This window comes from Schistocerca cancellata, chromosome 2 (assembly GCF_023864275.1).
Source record: "Schistocerca cancellata isolate TAMUIC-IGC-003103 chromosome 2, iqSchCanc2.1, whole genome shotgun sequence".
NCBI lineage: Eukaryota > Metazoa > Arthropoda > Insecta > Orthoptera > Acrididae > Schistocerca > Schistocerca cancellata.
Genome location: NC_064627.1, coordinates 589,113,875 through 589,135,069, shown reverse-complemented (window position 1 = coordinate 589,135,069; position 21,195 = coordinate 589,113,875). Strand labels below are relative to the sequence as shown.

At 37.5% G+C, this 21,195-nt stretch overlaps 1 protein-coding gene across 2 annotated transcripts; it reads right to left on the bottom strand.

The window, feature by feature from the left end:
- Window positions 1-8,348: 8,348 nt before the first annotated feature.
- LOC126162215 (uncharacterized) lies at window positions 8,349-11,213 on the bottom strand. Of its 2 annotated transcripts, none has more exons than XM_049918557.1 (2): window positions 11,065-11,213; window positions 8,349-10,205 (listed from the first exon to the last, which is right to left on the bottom strand). In XM_049918557.1, exon 2 carries the CDS (start codon window positions 10,110-10,112, stop codon window positions 8,544-8,546), a length of 1,569 nt encoding a protein of 522 aa, XP_049774514.1. In that variant the 5' UTR covers window positions 10,113-10,205; window positions 11,065-11,213; the 3' UTR covers window positions 8,349-8,543. The 2 variants fall into 2 exon arrangements, with proteins under 2 accessions (XP_049774514.1, XP_049774516.1); XM_049918559.1 differs by lacking the exon at window positions 11,065-11,213 and adding an exon at window positions 10,348-10,933.
- Window positions 11,214-21,195: the final 9,982 nt, after the last annotated feature.

Genomic DNA, 21,195 nt, shown 5'->3' with positions numbered 1-21,195 from the left:
CTAGTTAGATATTCCATGGAAAATATTAAACTTAATGGATGTTAATTGTAATGTCTGACATTAACATAGAAAGATTAATACAAATCACAAAATTTTCCATTATTGCAGCCAAAGATGTCTTTGCTCAAGGTCAATGTATAGGGCTATCAATATGGGGGAGGGGGAATTGGATGTTTGACTATGTACAACATATAGGGATTTTAACATGGGATGAGGGGGAATAGAAATGGAGGAAGTGGAATGTTCCACTCTGTATGATATTTCATCGTGTACTTGTCTCCCTTACGTTGCCAAGTTAAAGGGAAACTCTCAGTGGGACATTAAAAAGTTGAACTCAATAAAAGTAAGGATAAGTAAAGATATGGAGGGAAACTGCAGACAGGCACCGATACTTTTTCGGTACGCTTTGAACCATTATATCTATCTTCAGAGGGCTGCAGCTGCTTCATTACTGTCATCAGTAACATGTCAATTTACTTCTGTGATTGTTTTCTTCCTTTATTGGAATTTGACCATAACCACTATTCTGTGATATTTCCAAGTGAACTATGTTGCAGCTTCTGACTTGTGCTTCAGAAGCAATGATTTTGTTCATAACATTAATATGTACTTGGGATAGTACATATACTTACATTAGCAGACTCCTTAGTTTTTTGTACTTTTCATTCCCTATTCCAAGGAACAGTGAGCTGTTAGATCCAGCTCATTGTAGAGCTCAAGTTCTTTCCAGCTATTTTTTTAAGTTATTAATAAAAATAGAAAATTTTAAAAATTTAATGTTGTTAAATTTAACACAACAATCAGATGACAACAATTACATCGCAGAGTAAGAAAACATTTGCATGCCATCTTTGTTTATTACTGTTTAAAAAAAAAGTACATAAGACTCTCCAACCATACAGAGCTTGTGAAAGCCATACGAAGAAGAGATTTTGTGATTCAGAGAATTCAGGCGCTTGTTCTGAGATTCAATTCACCAGCAGCAATACCCTATCTTTGCTTAGTTTGGTATGTGATGTGAACTGAACAGGATAATTAGATTTTGACCCTCAGAAGACAGTGCCAAATACTGCTCGAAATTTGTACATAAAATAGAGCCATATCTTATTGATATAACCCACTTTTTATAATGTGGGTACAGTCTTCCAAAATGCATAGTGGAAAGTTAATAAATGTGACTGATTACAGTAATTTGTAATCAGTCAGCCCTACCCTAAAATGTTCATTTAAGGATAACTGGTTTACTTTTTTATTTTTAGTTAAATTATTGCATTTCAACAAGACTGTTGTATCAACCTTATTAACACACACTAGGTAGCAAACACATGCAGTTGCAATCGACGGCCTTAATCCAGTAATCTCCATTCCACAACCCTTTGTTTTCTGTTTCCAGAAAAAACCTTCATTCTTTTTTGCATCTGCATTTGTTATTTTTTCTTTTTGGAAAAATTGTTTTCCTTTTACAGTTTCAAAAGGATATTATTGTAAATGCAGCTAGTATGTAGAAACAATGCACAACACTTCAGCAGCTGGCAAGTACAATAGGAAACATCATCAATATCTCAGTTCATGATTGTGATGTTAAATTACTGAAAGCAATACTGGAAAAGATTGAATTTGTGTAATTTTCTGTTTTTAATAACACAGATCAACTGGATCCTTTTCTTTACATTTTTGTAACTGTGGAGATTGACATTACTCTGTACATTTTGCAAACAGGAATACCTTATGTAAAAATTTATGACAGCCAGAGAGCACATTTCGTGATACAAATTCTTTTAGAGAACATGTAGATAAAAATTGAGAGTTTTGTAGAAGTGCAGGCACTAAGGAAACTTGAACTTTTGATATGACACTATAGACCGAGAAAAAATACTCTCTTAAATTTCACCTTTAAAATTCCTCAAATAATTTTGTAAAACCAAATATTGCTCTCTGATCAACAAAAATGAAATTATTTAAACTCTCTCTCTCTTATCATAACAGTGGTGGGAGAGCCTAAGATTACTCCATGTCTACAATGTAACATCTATTTTCAATACTATACAATGAGATCCATCCTTCATGAAATCCTCCCCACTCCACCAAGAGTGTCTTTCCGCCGTCCACCTAACCTTCGTAACCTCTTAGTACATCCCTATGAAATCCCCAAACCACCTTCCCTACCCTCTGGCTCCTACCCTTGTAACCGCCCCCGGTGTAAAACCTGTCCCATGCACCCTCCCACCACCACCTACTCCAGTCCTGTAACCCGGAAGGTGTACACAATCAAAGGCAGAGCCACGTGTGAAAGCACCCACGTGATCTACCAACTGACCTGCCTACACTGTGATGCGTTCTATGTGGGAATGACCAGCAACAAACTGTCCATTCGTATGAATGGACACAGGCAGACAGTGTTTGTTGGTAATGAGGATCACCCTGTGGCTAAACATGCCTTGGTGCACGACCAGCACATCTTGGCGCAGTGTTACACCGTCCGGGTTATCTGGATACTTCCTACTAACACCAGCCTATCCGAACTCCGGAGATGGGAACTTGCTCTTCAATATATCCTCTCTTCCCATTATCCACCAGGCCTCAATCTCCGCTAATTTCAAATTGCCGCCACTCATACCTCACCTGTCATTCAACAACATCTTTGCCTCTGCACTTCTGCCTCGACTGACATCTCTGCCCAAACTCTTTGTCTTTAAATATGTCTGCTTGTGTCTGTATATGTGTGGATGGATGTGTGTGTGTGTGTGTGTGTGTGTGTGTGTGTGTGTGTGTGTGTGTGTGTGTGTGTGTGTGTGTGTGTGTGCGCGCGAGTGTATACCCGTCCTTTTTTCCCCATAAGGTAAGTCTTTCCGCTCCCGGGACTGGAATGACTCCTTACCCTCTCCCTTAAAACCCACATCCTTTCGTCTTTCCCTCTTTCCTGATGAGGCAACAGTTTGTTGCGAAAGCTTGAATTTTGTGTGTATGTTTGTGTTCGTCTGTGTGTCTGTCGACCTGCCAGCACTTTCATTTGGTAAGTCACATCATCTTTATTTTTAGGTATATTTTTCCTTCATGGAATGTTTCCTTCTATTATAACTATACATAAAGAAATGCTTAACATACATTGAACAGCAACTATCAACAGAGGAGATATCAACTTATTAGTGAGAGGAGAGGGAGAAATAAAGGATAAGACTGAGACAGGATTATAAGATTGCGCAACATATGAGAGCATTAACAGGCTTTACAGAAATGAATTCTACTGTTACTGATGAAATTTCTCCTATTTATTTGGTTAGTTTCTTATGTCTCACAATGGCTCAAGTAATTCATTTAAATAATGTTACAAGAAACAGATTTAGATGTCCAGGCATAACTGTGACGCATCTCATATTTATACCAAGTCTGTCTGTTAAATGTTAGCATTGTTTTTGTGGAGTGTGGTAAGAACACATGTATGGCAAGTATCAGAAGTGACACCTACTTCAGCTCTATTTGAACATTCTACCCATTTGATGAGCCATAAAATATTATTCTCTCTCTCTCTCTCTCTCTGGCTCGTAAACAGGATAGGGAGAGAGGGAGGAAGGGTGGACAATTTGCCAGTTGCTGAAATAATAAAAGTGGCACAGTTAAGTATTTGGATTAAAACGCTGACGAAAAAATAATAATAATTTGAATGCCACAATAATCACTTGACTGAAGCTGAGTTAAAGCTGGAAAGAAATTATAGAATGGAATCAAATCAATAAAGAGAAAAGATGGAAGATGTGCTCAAGAGTGCATACATGTTAGAAAAATGAGGTCGGCAGGACACGTGTCTAGCATCTATAGAAATGGCTTGGTTTGGAATGGCTATTTTAAAGATAAGAATAATTATACACAATTACTGTTGCATGGTCTTCGTCATGTGGTATAACATAATTTTACAGGCCTTTTGTGAAGCATGCCATCACCATACATCATAAATATCTTCCTACTTTTTGAGTGGCATTTGCAATTTACATGCACAAGCAGATAGGTTTTCACATACAAAGTGTTCAGTTCTCAGTTCAGTGATATGGATGGCATGAAACAAGATAACAGAAGGGAGCAAACAAGTACAAATACACTGTAAAGCAAAATTATTTCTTGTTGTAGGACATGTCACTTGCAGAAGATTGCCTCTTTTGAACAGTTTGCACATTCACTTCTACTAACCACAGAGCAACCAGTGACATTTAGTTATCTTTCAGACATGATAGCAATAAAGAGCACTAATCACTGACAGATGCTCTCAGGAGCTATTCCAGCTTGGTGGGCAAAATGCTGGCTCAAATATACTATTAGAGAGAATTTACAGAATGGAAAAAATGGGAACAGTAGATGGAAAATTTCTCTCCCAAAAATCAGGTGTGTGTGTGTGTGTGTGTGTGTGTGTGTGAGAGAGAGGCGTTTGGAGCTCTGTTACTATTCTTTTTTTCTCGATGAACCGACAAGAAGGAACTGGTGATTTATGTTCTCTGGGAGTCCCCTCCGTAGTGTAGCAGTAGTGTTACCACCTACCACGCAGAGGGCCCGGTTGATTCCCGGCAGGGGACTGAGTGTTGTGTGTCCTTCTCAGCATTTTCATCATCATTGCCTCGCAAGTTGCCGATGTGGCATCAACTATCAACTAAAAAGGACTTGCAATATGACGGCCGAACTCCCCTGATTAGGGCCTCCCAGCTAACAACGCCATATGATGATCTAATTTCATTTATGTTCTCTGGGCCGGCCGCTGTGGCCGAGCGTTTCTAAGCACTTCAGTCCGGAACTGTGCTGCTCCTACAATCGCAGGTTCAAATGGCTCTGAGCACTATGGGACTCAACTTCTGAGGTCATTAGTCCCCTAGAACTTAGAACTAGTTAAACCTAACTAACCTAAGGACATCATACACATCCATGCCCGAGGCAGGATTTGAACCTGTGACCATAGCAGTCCCACGGTTCCAGACTGCAGCGCCTAGAACCGCACGGCCACTTTGGCCGACTCGCAGGTTCAAATCCTGCCTCGGGCATGGATGTGCGTGATGTCCTTAGGTTAGTTAGGGTTAAGTAGTTCTAAGTCCAGGGGACTGATGACCTCAGATGTTAAGTCCCATAGTGGTTTGAGCCATTTGAACCATATGTTCTCTGGAAAATGATCTTGGTAAAGAAGATGGTATAGTGCTTATTAGGGCTACAGGGGACAGTTTGGTTTGTAATATAAACTACACATGAGGAATATGTCATCTGTGGAGCATTCTGTCAAATATATAAATAAAGAGCTTAGAAGTCGTTGAATGGTGTAACGCACTCTTACACAAGTGTTTATTTCCAACCGCGTTTGTACTTGTGAATATTACCGGTAAGAGGTTACTTGTACAATTAATTTTCATTTGCATTCAGGGAAAAAAGAGCACTGTTTTTTAATCTACATGATTTCCAGCATTCTCATGGGGCCGTTTCTAAGGTAAATATTTCTGAAATACTGAACCTTCAAATAACAGTTGCAACAATCAGTGGAGAAAAAAAGATGGCAGCACAAAGGCATCAACCATAATAGATTTGAGCTTAATAAAAAGGAAGATGAGTTCATTATATTGCTACAGGTAGCTGAAAAATAAATGTGTACTTCAGTAACAGACTCAGAAATCTGAGATTATGGTTCTAAAAGTGCACAGTCCCTCAATTGCAAATGTTTCAAAATTCATCAAGAAACTAGGAAAGGCATTAATATTACTTATGTGGAGATTTCAATACAGATTTCATCCCAGATCAAGGGCATGCCAAGATACCGAAATGCAGCTGTTGTTTATCCCACAGTAACATTCTCAAGACACTGTGCAGCAACAATTAATATTTTTGTTTCTAAATCCGGATCTTTCTTGAAATAACGTGTGATCTCCTCATACACGGTTCACTGACTATAATGCTCAAATGGCAGCAATAACATAACCCAACCAATCAAGTTTGAAGATAAATGTAAAGTTTCAGAGAATCATAAATGCTGACACAAATATACCACCAGAGAGAATTTACAGGATGGAGAAATGGGAGCAGTAGATGGAAAATTTCTCCCCCCAAAATAGCCTTAACTATGAATCCTGTTTTTCTTTACAACAGGCCAGGGACATCTGCAGCAAAAGCATAATCTTATAGTCAGAAAGAAATACCTTCACTTAACGGAGAAGACTAGCTCTAATTAATGCTTAAAAATGCACACAGTCAAACATGCCAATTCTTCAGTGGCATCTGCAAGGCAAACATCCAGCACTATGCACAAAAAATTCCAATAAAAAAATCAAGTTGGAGTATTGGTATGCATGAAATGCACACTCACAGTACTGGAGGTAATACTGAACCCTCAAACTGTAGTATAGACAGATTATATTAAATTCAAATCACTGGCTACTAAATTTATACTACACCAGCAGGCATTAGATTTTTGCAAACCTTTGTTCTGTGTCTTTATCATTTTTAACTGTTCTGTGAAGCAGAGATTCGAAATGAGCATTTGCCCAAATGAGTATGGGGCTCAAAAGCATACCAACAACAATTGTAATCCACCACTGTAACTTATCTGGGTCTGGTTCACCTCTGTCCCGCATCCCAGAATGCTTTTGCATTAAGCTATATGAACCATTGAATAATTCAACCAGTACTGTAATCTTGTACTGCCAAAAATAAAAGGAATGAGACTATATTTGGGGAGAAAACTTTAAATATGATGTAATTCAAGGTCCAGTTCTTGGCCAGTTCCTGACATACTGATATACCAGACAATGGAGAACTCTTCAAACACATCCATACCCAAAACTGCCAGGAGTTATTGCAGATGGTTCACAGCAAATTTCTTAACCTATAAACTTACAGTGACTAAGATTATGCTCATCCAAACAAATTAAAATAGCATGCTGCTAACATAAATAGAATTAATTGGAGATATAATGGGTGAGGCTTCACACCAGCACAGGGATAAGTCAACATATTGAGTGCTGCACGAAGTCTTGCGTCAGTAGTGAGGCTCTGTTGTCACTGCGGTCACACAGTGTCACGCATAAGGTGTAGCCATTGCCAGCCTTGTGGCAGTCAATGCGTTAATCAAAAAGTGCCTGGCAGATTCACACTTACAAATCTCTCATTATGTTGATCTGCAGATGAGATTGTTACCAAACATTCAGCATACTGTCCTACGGCACAATGTTCTATGTTAAGGTGAAAAAGTAGTTATTCTACTGAAGGGTCCAATAGGAATATTTTGTACAGCTGATAACTGAATGCCTCACAAAAGCTGTTTTAGGGGCTTCAGGATTCTTCCTTGCATGTCAAAAACACACTTTCTAATGGTATTTGTGGTTAATAACAAGAGAATTTAAGCTAGACTGTGCAATTCACAATGACAATGTTAGAAATAAAAAGCATTTCCAAACAGATCCCTATCTAGTGTTTACGTAACTCATCTCTGTGCCACGACACTGCATCAGTCACTTTTAAATGCTTGACAAGGGTGTATATGCAAAACAAAAACTTCCCATGGGTGTAAGCAGACATATCCTTTAAACAATATCTACAAGCTGTGAACAGGTGCTACAGCGAGTTAGTTTGAAAAATTTCTTAGTTGCAATATGAAGACAACTTTCATACTAATTTTTCATTACTTCTATTGTATCCAGTATTTCTGTGATTCGTGTATTTGTAAGGCAAGAAAATAATTTATAAAATGTTGCCAATACCTACCTCACCAGTACAAATCTCATAAAATGTCTACTACAAGATAAATACATTCTGTGCGCCTGTAAAGTTCACAAATTATATTCTAGAAGAATCTAGCAGTACCCCATTTATGTGCTGCTTAATTGTACTTTATCTACAGAAACTATATGGGTATATTTAGGACTTACATATATCTGTGAAGTTTACATACCATCACGATTAAACCACTGTACAAACCTTCCATCATCTGAACTAGGCCATGGATTTTAACAGAGAACTTCGTGAGCGCTACTCATTTATGTGCCGAAATGCAAAGGCTGAGCCAATTGTTGACACCCATTAGTAAAAAAATTAGTGAAAAATGCGTTTAAGAAGACTGTCCTTCCTGTACTTTTACTTCTAGGTGTTTGTTTACAACTGGCCAGTGTATATCACAACCACACTGCAGCTGAGACAATACTTAACATGTTGTCCATGAGTTACCACGAAAGAATATAGGGATATGGTTACCTGATAACAGATCTATTACTCTGATGGACCTTTTCTATTTTACAGTATATTTGAGACACTGTATAGAAAAATGCAATAATGAAAAATTAATCAAGATTTCAACTGGGAGAAACATAAGGTTTAAAACCCTTACACAAATAGATAAGAACAAGAATTTACTATTTAACACATTTTTCTATTATTACAGAACAAGTATTCCTGTGCATAAAATATACATCAACAAACTTCATAAAACACTGTACACAAACAGTATAAACATTCCAGCACCTCTTTGGTACTTATTTTAGTCAACAACAACAAAAAAAGAAAAGATTACAGCCAAGTAAATCATTAGATTACTGTTCTAAATCAAGTCGTCTTACTCGTACACGTTGTTTGTAATGATACTCTTTAAGATAGGATTTCAGAGACTTAGGCAAGTTTAACTGATTTAATCCATCGTAGGTGGCCCTGCTACATACAACAGCTCGACACAAGTGTTGCAGGGGAAATGTGAAATTTCTGTGCAGTGGTATTGTAAGCATCGGTTCAAAAAACATGCAACACGATGGATCCTTATAATGCTCAATGAGACCACAAACTGTTGGTGAAGCAAATACACCTGGATCATGTGAATCAAAACTAAAGCGGTGGTTCCACTGTTCAATGCGTGCATGCAGAGATCGCCCGTATTTTCTGAAACTAACTGAAAACAGATATTCATCTTGTGCAGAATCTCTAAGAAGAAATGTACCCTCAGGTTTGCCCTCCAACAATCGCTCTGCCTCATAACGATCCATTTTACCCCAATAAAATGAGCAAGAAGTAATCTGCAGAAGATCAGGCACCAGACAATGAATATAATCCACTTGGGTATGGACAGTTCTTGGTATTCCTGACGACAGATTCATGTCTATTTGTGGACACGCTGAGAATGCTGATGGATGGAAATTCAAATGTGATTGGAAAAATGCCGTGAATTCATCAAGTGAGATCTGGATGTGAGCAGATGGGAGAAATCCAGGTGGTGGCTCGACACCTTCTGCAATTTCTCTCGCCCGCTCTATTCTCGCCCTTTCATCACAATCTTCAATTGGATAATCTTCAGGATTAAATCTGGACATGTCAATAAGATGTTCTGCAGATACTACTGCTCGTAATGTATTGTCACTCGATGGCAGGTTTACACTGGAATTTGTCTTGCTACTCTCTTGTAATCCAGTTTCTCCAGCACCTGCTTTGAAAATAACACCTGCCCCTAGGTGGTGATCTTCTGTCCTACGATAGCCTGTGCATATGCAAGATTCACAACTGATATTGGGCTCTGCAATATCTGTATCTGCAGACACTGGTCCACAGTTTCCACCACCCTTCAGGCGAGCACAATTAAATTTCAGAACCCAGTGATTTCTTTTCTTCTTGCCGCAGCTGCCCAATTCCTTTGATGATCTTCCCAGTTTGGTTCTTGATCTTTTACCATTTACAAGAGTAAGAGTCTGTCCATTATAGCTACCACTTAATATTTCCAGATTCTGTTCTTCAGCTGCACTGGATGTGCCTTCATCAACACAATTACAGTCACCTTTTGCAATACAGGAATATTCAGTATGATAAGAACACAAATCACTTTCCACCACATTTACACTTGCTTCATCTATTCTAAAGCCCTCAATACCTATATTATAAATGCTCTCAAAATGTTGATCAACATGTTCTACAACCCGAACTGCACTATTTTCAGGACAACTGAGTGCCTCTGTCGTATTATCTGCAACTGTGTTACAGGCATTACTATTGCTTCCACTTGGACTTCCAGACACTGAGTCTTCACCAGTAACATGAAAACTGCCTGATGTTGCTACTCCAGTTTCTTCGTCTTCCATAACGCCAAAGTAACCTCTTAGGTCACTAAGCCGCTGACCCATCACTTATGATGATTACCGCACTGCAACTTCTTGCTACGAAATTTTGTCATCATCTTGAAGCATGTGGCACAATGGGCATGACGTGACGAGAACCTGCAAAACATAGACACTTCTGAGAAATGTTAAATTATTTTCCAAATGAACTTGTGGGCAATAAAATTTCTTTTTTGCTTATAGAGTATATAACATAGATAACTCAATTCGGCACAATTAGGGTCACTTGAATTTAGATTACTTTCAATCATCCCCCACCACCCACAAATTGACAGCAAGAGTGGCGGAGATAAAGCATTGAGTGTCTACATTTTCATCTATTTAATGTTAAGTCATAAACTGCAATGGAAAAGTTGACTTCCATTATCTCCTATATAATTTTAAACGATGTTTTGTTTACTACTTGTTCTTCCAAAACTTTAAAAACATCAACATAGCAATGTCGATGTATTAAGTTTCAAAGTATGTCAATACACACAAAGCAAGTTCGTTCTTGCTCTTCTCAGCAAGAACGCAAGTAAATACACCATAAGTACAGCACTTCCTAGCAGTTGCGTCGCGAAAACGATGGAGCACATAAAATATGATCGTTTGAAATGTCTAAAACCCAGAATATCTTTAACGATCAAATTCAATTTGTGAAGTGAATGTCATACAAGGGCAATCTCCAACGCATACTTTGATCTCAAGCGATATGGTGGCCATTTTGACTTAATTCACCACTCATCACTTTCACTTCCGTCTTATCACACTATTACAGAAGAAGCGTACAGGTTTAAAAGCAATTTGGTTTTGGGTTCATTCTCACATACGACCACAAACACGTAACTTTTTGGAACGCATATGCTTTAAAGCTAGTGCGCCAAGCAATTAATTAGGTAGAAGGAACACCAAGGCTAAACTAGAAATACTTCATTATTTTAATTATTCGAAAATGAAATATTAGATACTTCAGTACCTTTGCCTCGCAACAAATCTTTATTTCCAAATTTCATCTGCAAAAACAATTATATCTTTCCCTACCAGGAAAACAAGAACATATTCAAAGATATACTCTAAATTGATTCACGAACAGTGATGAAAGCGCTGTCTGGCGGTAGAAAGTTTAATCTGCACACATGGCAAAGATTTTCATCCACGTTTCCACAGCACACCAAAGCATGGACATGCAAAACTGCACAATAGCCCCCGGAGACCAGTAAACAAACATCTGTTATCAACTGGATACCGGGAACTGAAGTTGGCTTAAAGATGTGAAAAGCAATGGTATTGTGTTTTTTCGCCACAGTGTCATAGTTCAGATCCCACTTCATTTACGTTTTTTCGTTAACGGAATGAGCGACAGCCAACAATATATATATATATATATATATATATATATATATATATATATATATATATATATATATATATATATATATTGCATTTTCTATTGTATTTACTTATATTGTCGAATTACAATGACAGTTGATGGCGCCTAAATGTTACGAAATAACAACGCATTTGGAAATGTACAGTAAATACTGCAACCGACTACACCAACTGCTTGTCCATTATTATTTTCGGTTTTTATTTACCCTTCTGTATTTTGTAGAGAAGTAAAATATCTATAACCTTTTTTCGCCATCACATCATAAAAGTAAAACTATACACTACGCACAAAAAATAAGGAGTACGAGATCAATGGTCGAATTTTGGAATAATAAAAGAAGTGACATCCAACAATTTTTTTTTGTTTGTTTTCTTTTGCACGAATTCATATTGTAGAATCTGTGCTAATTAATTATGTTACAATGCCACTTTATAGAAAATTGCCTCCTGCAGAAATAGTTAGATACACACAAGGGTTTGAGGACATGTATAAACTGGATGAAATTAAACAGACTGCCCTGTATGAATTTTATCTTCATATGAACATAGAACCAATATGTGTACACTAACTGGCAGTTTACTCAAACACATTCGCATACTTAGTTCGCACTTGTCTCAGAAATACATGGCCATATGGTTGCAAAAATTATCTCTGCAGTAAAAGACTTTATAATAACAAATCTCGGTGTTTTTCAACATGTAAAATGCCTCGTATCACTATGACATTTACAAATATACTTATGTTGTACATACCTATGAAAAGAAGCTGTTCCTCCTTTCATGTACTTCTCTGTACAATCATAGCAACAACAGTACTACACCATAGCTGTTACTAAGACTCAAACATGCAAAAACGTATATGAAACAAAGTAATATTCAAGTTTCGCTACTACTGATAATTGTACACAAGCAGTGTCATCCCAAAATCACGTGACTAGCCCAATTTGATATTGACAACATGCACAGTAGCCTATCATCACTCCATAGATATTCATACTCAATGGTTCCTATGTGCACCATGTGAATTTTCTGCTGGTTATCCGTCCAAGATGGTGGCAACTGAAATAAGTCTGGCAGACGAACATGCAATTGTGCAGATTCCAACTCAAGAGCTCACAGAGAGTTCTCAAACAGAATGTGATCCCACAATATAGGGTACAAAAATTGATTACTTGATTTATCACAAAAAGAATTTGAGGTCATCAAATCTGCTGTTAAAAGTGTTGCTAGAAGAGTACAAATTGTAATCTGAAAAGTAAATGAATGAATAAAATGACTGCTGAATTCCGTTTGAGCTATATCTTTTGCTGAATGCAGAAGTCAGGTAAGCTAGTTTTCCATAGGCATGAATTACTTACAAGTGCATTCTCCTGCACACCACTTGCGTAAAGCAGCTTACATTTTCTCAGTATCAAATCAGGCTAGTCACTTAATTTTGTGACGCCGCCGCTTGTCTACAACTAGTGGTAATTATGAAACTTGAATATTATACATATTCGCCTTGTTTTACTAACAGCACTCTGCCATGCCAGCTTACGTGTGAGTTACAGAAGTTAAAAGCCATTTAATTTTCTGAAATCACGACACATCCCCCACTATCACGTATGAGCTTCAGCAGCTGCCATTAGGTGGGTCCGCTTCCATTCTGCTCTGGTTCGTTCGACAGCACAGATATGGAATAATTTGTTTACATTTGTGAAAAGTTAGTCATACAAGAAAAATGGATTCAGTCTTCACCTAAGTAAATAAGTACTGCCTAAAATGGCAAAATGTTGCTAAACAGTGTGATAGATAAAGTATTGTAGCATTCAGTAAGTTCGTATCATCGCTTATTTGTGATAGAGTAACATGCTATCGTGAAATGGACTAAAAAGTATTGAAAATGAGAGTGCAAACATGCTCATAATGTTGCAGACCAGACTATACCATAAAGGTACTTTCCTATTGCACTATAACGATAATAATGTTTTTACTTACTCTTTCAATGTAAATATTACCATCAAATGGAAATTTATATGTAGCTTTAGAGATTTAAAACTATTCTTGACACCCACTAAAATAATGCTTGTTTCATACAGTACCATACCAGTAAAACAAATGCATGTTTACTGCACTTGCGAACCATCAGAACCTTGACTAGACAAAGCTGAATTGTTGAGACAAAATCTTACTTTCCGGTGGACCTTCAGTGTATTATAGATAAGCATAGCGACCATCTGCCATTATGCAGTGGTGTGTCACACACACCATGTGCATATGTGTACAGAGACTGCAGTGTCAAATATTTCGCGCCAGACGTCAGAGGCACTGTTTTATAAATGTGTTTGGTTATTTAGAAATGATAAAAGTTTTTTGTAGATAAAAAAACACATAGTTTATTAGACGTCTACAGGATTGTCGCATCCCAGCACAGCCCCACTATACGAGAATGAAGTAAGTGCGAACTGCGTAGCGCGATAGGAACATTAACGACAATGGGTTCGTTATAAATTTCTGCCAGCATTTATATCGGAGATGAGAGGGAGAGAATCTCCTTGGTTTGAACCAAATAAGTTTCCTGAAAATAGGTTACAGAATTGCAATAGGCAGAAAAGATTGGTTAGTTTCTATCAAGTTTATTCTCACATATACTTATGTGAGGTGTTGGACCATAAACAGTTAGTAAGATTCAGTCTGTTTATTTGGACTTGCTACTTCAAAGCTAATTGCCAGTACATATAAGAAACAAGTACAAAACAATCACTTGATCTTGGTTAGCACTGAAATCTCTCTAAGTAATTGAGACAAAGACTGACAGCCTCTGTTCAACACTATTCCAATGAAACTCTAAAAATCCTACTTGACCTACATTTCCTGAGTGTCCATCAGAGTCTATCACCGTCTTCTCATAGTTGAAGTCTTTATCAGCTGTATTGGCTGCTATGGGCCTACTCAGCCCCACTGGCGTCTCACTGCAGAATCTCCAAACTGCCGGCACTGGCTCTGAATCTGCATCTGAATCTCTGCCTCTAGCTGTTCCGCTGCCTGGCCTTTTATTTCGTTTCTCATGTACTTGGGTGCACACGAGTTAATTTGTTTCACACGACCCTTTCATTTGTAAGTGATCGGATTGCACAAGAATGCCTATGGTTCCACACGACACTCTCGTTTCTAATTGGTCGGCTAGTGTAAGAATGTATTCGGTTCCACACGACACTTTCGTTTCTAGCTGCACACAACTTAATTTGGTTCCACACGAGTCTTTTCTGCACGTGACTGACACACTCTCTTGCTGTATTATCGCCCTGGTGTTTGTGTCTTCCATTGCGCAAGTTTGGTTCATGCCGCTTCCTCTGGCAGGAAGTCAAACACTAAGTTATTTGATCAACAAGCCATACCTGGCAGCCTCCGCCGCTTATCATGTCCCTAAGTCCTGGTAGACTATTTCTTAATGTCGGCTGGCTGTTTGCCTATGGAGCCTGGACTCTTATAATGGTCACAAAAGCAAGAATAAAAATTAAAATTTCTACAGTCACAATAGGATAACACATAACAACAATTATAAATTTCCATTGCAACAAAGAACGCAAAAGTATCCATGTCTGATAAGACAGAGATAAATAAATGTCACTGAAATTATTGAATAAAACTGTTCACAATGCAAAACTTTAACACTATCCCTTGTTTAATAACTAAGACACTCTCATATGTTTGCACAACTTTCTCAGCTGGGTAACAAATAACCCGAAAGTTGATTTTCTGTATCTACCTGTACTCTTGAAATGGTAATTCACTAGCTGTAACAAGTTATCGAACAAAGAAGTGTCTGAGATGAATATGTTCCGTCCATCAGTGAAATCCATGATTCTGTGCGAGTCAAACAGTAGGCAGTAGACAAGGTTTCATATCCTTTTCCTGCCAAAATTCAGTTAGAAGTCGCTTCATCCAGACCATTTCTCATGCTGATTCACTAGCTGCTACAACTTCAGCTTCTGTAGTAGAGGCTGCAACTAAAGTTTGTCGTTGGTTTATCCAATTGAGAGGTGTACCGAAGTAAAGACAAAGAACACTTGAGGTTGATCGTCCATTCCCTAAATCATTTCCATAATCGGCAACACTGTAACGTTCAAGAATACCTTCGTCCTCACCACTTTTGTAAATAAGTCCATAGTCATATGTGCCTCATGAATAGTGAAAACTTCTTTTTACGCTTATTAGACCATGCTCCGTTGGATTTTTAAGACATCTATATACTGCTCCAACAGCATATACTATATCTGTCTTGTCCCACACATCAGTTATGTCCAGGATCCAGTTGCTTGTGTGTAAGGGTATTTAATATTGGCAGAGTCTGTTCCATAGTGTCGTTCTTGATAACTGGAGTTATTACAGCTCTACAATCACTCATGCCAATGTGCTCCAAAACCTCAAGCAATCCGCCATCAACATAGAGTACAAGGAAAATCTCTTCTGTCTCACAAAGATGCAAGGATCAGCTTCACTTCTCTTAAATCCTGATTCCATCACATAATTAGTGAATCTCTCATTCCAGCATCGGGCTAAAAGTTTCAGGCCGTATAAGCTTTTCATTAATCAACATAATTTTTTGGAACCATCATCATAATCTTCAGTGTGTGTGTCATAAATATCGTTTGCTTCAGGTCACTGTAAGGAAAGGCAGTAATGACATCTATTTGTTCAATGCTCATCTTCCCTTTGGTTGCAGTGCTGAGCAACGATCCAATAGTCGACATCTTTGCCACAGGGCTGAAAGTTTGTTAATAATAAAGCCCTATCTTTTGAGAAAATCCTTTGATAACCAGTCTTGCTCTGAATCTGTCAACCGATCCATCAGCATTGGTCTTCAGTTTTTAGATCCACTTACAAGGAATTGCTCTCTTTCCAGGAGGTAAATCTTTCATTTTCTTGATGTGCCGCCATTTCTTGATACATTTCTGCTTTCCGGTCGTCTCGTTGACTCAAATTTATGGTATCGCAACAAGACTCTGGTTCTCAAAGGTCATTAACTGCATTACATAGTCTTGAAGCCTCTTTTTTTTTAGCGTTATCGTTCAAGCAGTTGTGGCCTAATTCTTACATCATCAGACTGTTTGAATGTCTCTTTAATTTCATCCTGTAAATCATCCTTGTTATTATTGTTATTTTTTCTAATTAGTCATCTGTTTCATCCTGTAAATAATCATAATTATGGAACTATTTTTCTCTTGGAAAACTAGATTTCACTTTGCTTTTAATTTCGTCTGATGACTCTTGGGTCTTCTGGTGAGACAACTCAAGATCCACAGGAACTACTGGACTTCCCTTTTGCATAATTTTCTCATAAAACACAACATCCCATGATCTCATTAACTGATTATTTTCTTCACACCAAATATGATAACTATAAACATGGTAACAGCCAATCAGAATCCCTTTTACTGCTTTTCGATCCATTTTCACTCTTAATTTTTTGGGAATGTGAACATAACATTTAGAAACTATTAGATTTAAATTCTTCATGCCATGCTTCTTTTGACACCATATTTCAGGTGGAGACTTTCGTAAATACTGGAAATCCTGTTCAGTTCAGGATGTATATTGCAGAATTTATCATTTCAGCCCACAACGACTGAGGAATGTTTCCAACAGAATGCATCATAGCCCTGGTGGTTTCAACAAGAGTACGTTTTTCTCTTTCACTACATCTGTTTTGCTGTGGAGTATATGGCAGAGTAAAACGTTGGATTAGGCCCTCCTGTAAAATCTTTCTTGTCTGTTTATTGTTGAACTCTTCTCCAAAGAGGTTTTTAATTGTATGCCCAACAGCTTTTTCTCAATTATAAACTTTCTTAGTTTATTTTGAACTTCTGTTCTTTTTTCCTTGATAAAGTAAACAACTTGAGATTTACTGTAATCGTCTTTGAATAACACAATGTAGCGATACCCAGATTTGGACTTTTCGAAAGGACCACAGAATTCCTTGTGATTCAGCCTTTCCAGTTGAGAAGCTCTTTTACGTGTGCCATTGGAAGCTGATGCACTTTACCATAAATACAGCCTTCACAGAGCTCAGAGTCCATTCTCACGTTATTGCTAAGATCTTGGAGATTAACATCTTGACATGTCGCTTATTTTAAAGTCCAAATCTTTCATGTACAACTGTCATAAATTTTCTTCACTGATTTCATTTACTCTAGCATTAATGCTTCTCATCATTAATTTAAACAGTCCTCCATAACCATCGCAATAGCCAACTAGTTTTGGACTTCACCAATTTTAAAATAACAACTTTATGAGGACAAAAATGTATTTTTTGTATTTTTTTCTTGTGCTGCTAGGACTGAAATCAGATTATTTTTAATTACTGTTATGTACCATAATCACTCGAAGTGATTTTGTGCCACTTTCCATTCACTGGTGCTTCCATTTGTATTGTGCCCTTGTGTCCTAGAAAAATGTTCAAATATCTTGAAAAAATGTCAGTATTGGAAATATGACTTGTTGCACTATTATCTATAAACTAGCTACCAATATCACACTCAGATGACATAACAACAGACATTTCAGCGAAGAGAACCATGTTCGTATTTGAAGTTTCAGGAGCTCCTAACACAACACCTTTCTGAGGCTGTTGTTAGTGACCATCCGCAATCCGCTTTCGGCATTTCTTGATCACATGATTTGGCTTCTGACAGTAATGACAGACAACTTTCTTTTTCCTGTATGGTTATTTAGATCACTGTTTCAATGAGTTATTTATAAGAGCATTTTGAGATGTAGAATCTCTTCCTTTACTCAACAAAACATTTGCATATGCACAAATTTGAGTTGTCAAGTTATTAGTAGTCCTATGACTTTTTGACATATGCATGCAACTTAATTTAAATGAATATTACTCATCTGGTAGTGTGCCTAAAATTCTACAGATTAAAAATAAATTGGGCATTTCAGGATTGTTTTCGATACCTTTGTCCATTTCTTGCTTCAAATGGTTCCACATACTTCTTAGTTTTGAAATGTGTGTTGCTACATCATCACTAGAATGTTTCACATATCAAAAAATCGTAAACCAAGGTCATAAACTTTATCTTCAGAAACAGCATCAAATAATTTTTGTAAGCCTGGCCATACCTCCCAAGATGTATTAACACATTATTTTCTCCACTGTTTTCTCTGTCATATTTGTAGTCAGCACAATTAAAGTATTGCTGTTCAAATGGTTCAAATGGCTCTGAGCACTATGGGACTTAACATCTGAAGTCATTAGTCCCATAGAACTTAGAACTACTTAAACCTAACTAATCTAAGGACATCACACTCATCCATGCCCGAGGCAGGATTCGATCCTGCGACCGAAGCAATCGCGTGGTTCCAGACTGTAGTCCCTAGAACCGCTCGGCCACTCTGACCAGCAAAGCATTGCTGTCAGCTATAGTATAAGTATTTGGTGTGTTCTCATATGTCTCTTGCACTTGAGCAGTAGCATCTTCTGCAAATTCTACGGGTTTAACTAGACTACCTTCAATAACGTAAAGTGCTGCAGAGAAAACACATAGATAGGCATTTGCGTTGTATTCCCACCTATTTCTTTTGATTGTCCTTCCAATAAACCAATGATTATTACTCTTGTCGAATCCATAGACAAATTTCATTCCAAAAGTTACACCGAAATACTAAAGTTGCAATATGTGAATTTCAAAATTTGCCCTCCGTTTACGACGAAACTTACAACTTATGTTTCTTCAGTTCCTTTAAATAATTATGCAGTAGCACACCTGAGCCCATAACCTGTTCGGATATTTAGGAATGAGACAAGTTTCTTATAGATGAAAAAAAAACCTGGTTCATTAGAAGTCTACAGAAATAATGCACAACAATAATAAATTTCCATTGCAGCAAAGAACGCAAAGCAATTCGTGTCGGGTAAGACAGAGATATTTAAATGTCAGTGAAGTTATTAAATGCAACTGTTCACTACGCAAAACTTTAACAATTTATTCTTTGATTTATGCTGTTTAAGTTTTTGCATCTTCTGTTTCTAGTTGTTGGCGCATAGTTATGGGATAACTTGTATGTACTGTTCATTATGGATTAACATTGTGTTGTGAACCTGTATTCTCAGAAGCTACTATGTTTCTTTGCTGTTTCTACTGTGATCGCATTCACTAAAGTTTATCACTGGTTGCACAAAGTAAAATTTAGTGTAGCTCAGTTTTGCTGTATTGAGATATTTTGCAGCATGAAATCGCCAAACGCCATAGCACCTACAAAGCAAAGTGCACAACTTACAAATTTCTGAGCACAATATGGAGCAGTCGTTTACCACTGCCTTAAAAGCAATTGTAGAGTCCAAGCTAACATATCCTTGGACGCCGTAGCGAAGTTGGCAGATAAAATTCTGGATACGATGATGCCAGCTCCTGCCAGCACAATCATCGTGGAGTGTACTAGTGCGAGGCCAATTGTTTCACGCACAGATTAAAATGCTTTGGCAGTGTAGGTAAATGGAATGATGCAGCAGTTCAGCAAACTATTATCTCGTCACGAATCAAGCAATGACAGAGGCCAGAATTGATACTGCCAATGGTTGTGCAGCAATTTATCAAAGACCTCTTCTGCATCTGGGCCTGACCAGCAAGGTATCTGTTGGTATCATCAAAAATTTGAGGAACATGCACCTGTTTGTTAGTGATCAGTGGTCCAGCTGGAAATATTTAATAGCCACCAGATCCAATTTGTGTATTTGTCCATGAACCGTTTTCCACAGAATACGACTACTTACCTCGTTCCATCTGTCTGCTGCAAACTTACTCATAACAACATCTAGTACTCTGAAGCTAGAATTAGCTCTGGGTTTGTATCGAGTTTTCGCATGGGACTTCACCATCGCGACCATCGCCAAATCTGTTACTGGAGCAGACTTTCTGGACTAGTATAACCTATACCTGACATGATGAACATGCGCTTCATCGATAATACTGCTGGCCTAGCAGCGTCTGGGTTGTGATGAATTGCAGCCTTATACGTTCCAAACTGGTTCAAGTCATTGATGGAGAGTATGCTGAACTGTGGTGAGGATTTACAATTAGATTAGATTAGATTAGATTAGATTAATACTAGTTCCATGGATCATGAATACGATATTTCGTACTGATGTGGAACGAGTCGAATTTTTTGTGTTTTTTTATTTTTATTTTTTTTATTTTTTTTTATTTTTTTAAATAATTTTTTTCTTAATTTATATCTAAAAATTCCTCTATGGAGTAGAAGGAGTTGTCATTCAGAAATTCTTTTAATTTCTTCTTAAATACTTGTTGGTTATCTGTCAGACTTTTGATACTATTTGGTAAGTGACCAAAGACTTTAGTGCCAGTATAATTCACCCCTTTCTGTGCCAAAGTTAGATTTAATCTTGAATAGTGAAGATCGTCCTTTCTCCTAGTATTGTAGTTATGCACACTGCTATTACTTTTGAATTGGGTTTGGTTGTTGATAACAAATTTCGTAAGAGAGTATATATACTGAGAAGCTACTGTGAATATCCCTAGATCCTTAAATAAATGTCTGCAGGATGATCTTGGGTGGACTCCAGCTATTATTCTGATTACACGCTTTTGTGCAATAAATACTTTATTCCTCAGTGATGAATTACCCCAAAATATGATGCCATATGAAAGCAAAGAATGAAAATAGGCGTAGTAAGCTAATTTACTAAGATGTTTATCACCAAAATTTGCAA

What these genes read in the sequence shown, in the direction of transcription:
- LOC126162215 (XM_049918557.1), bottom strand. Translation starts at nt 10,112, where the DNA reads ATGGGTCAGCGGCTTAGTGACCTAAGAGGTTACTTTGGCGTTATGGAA.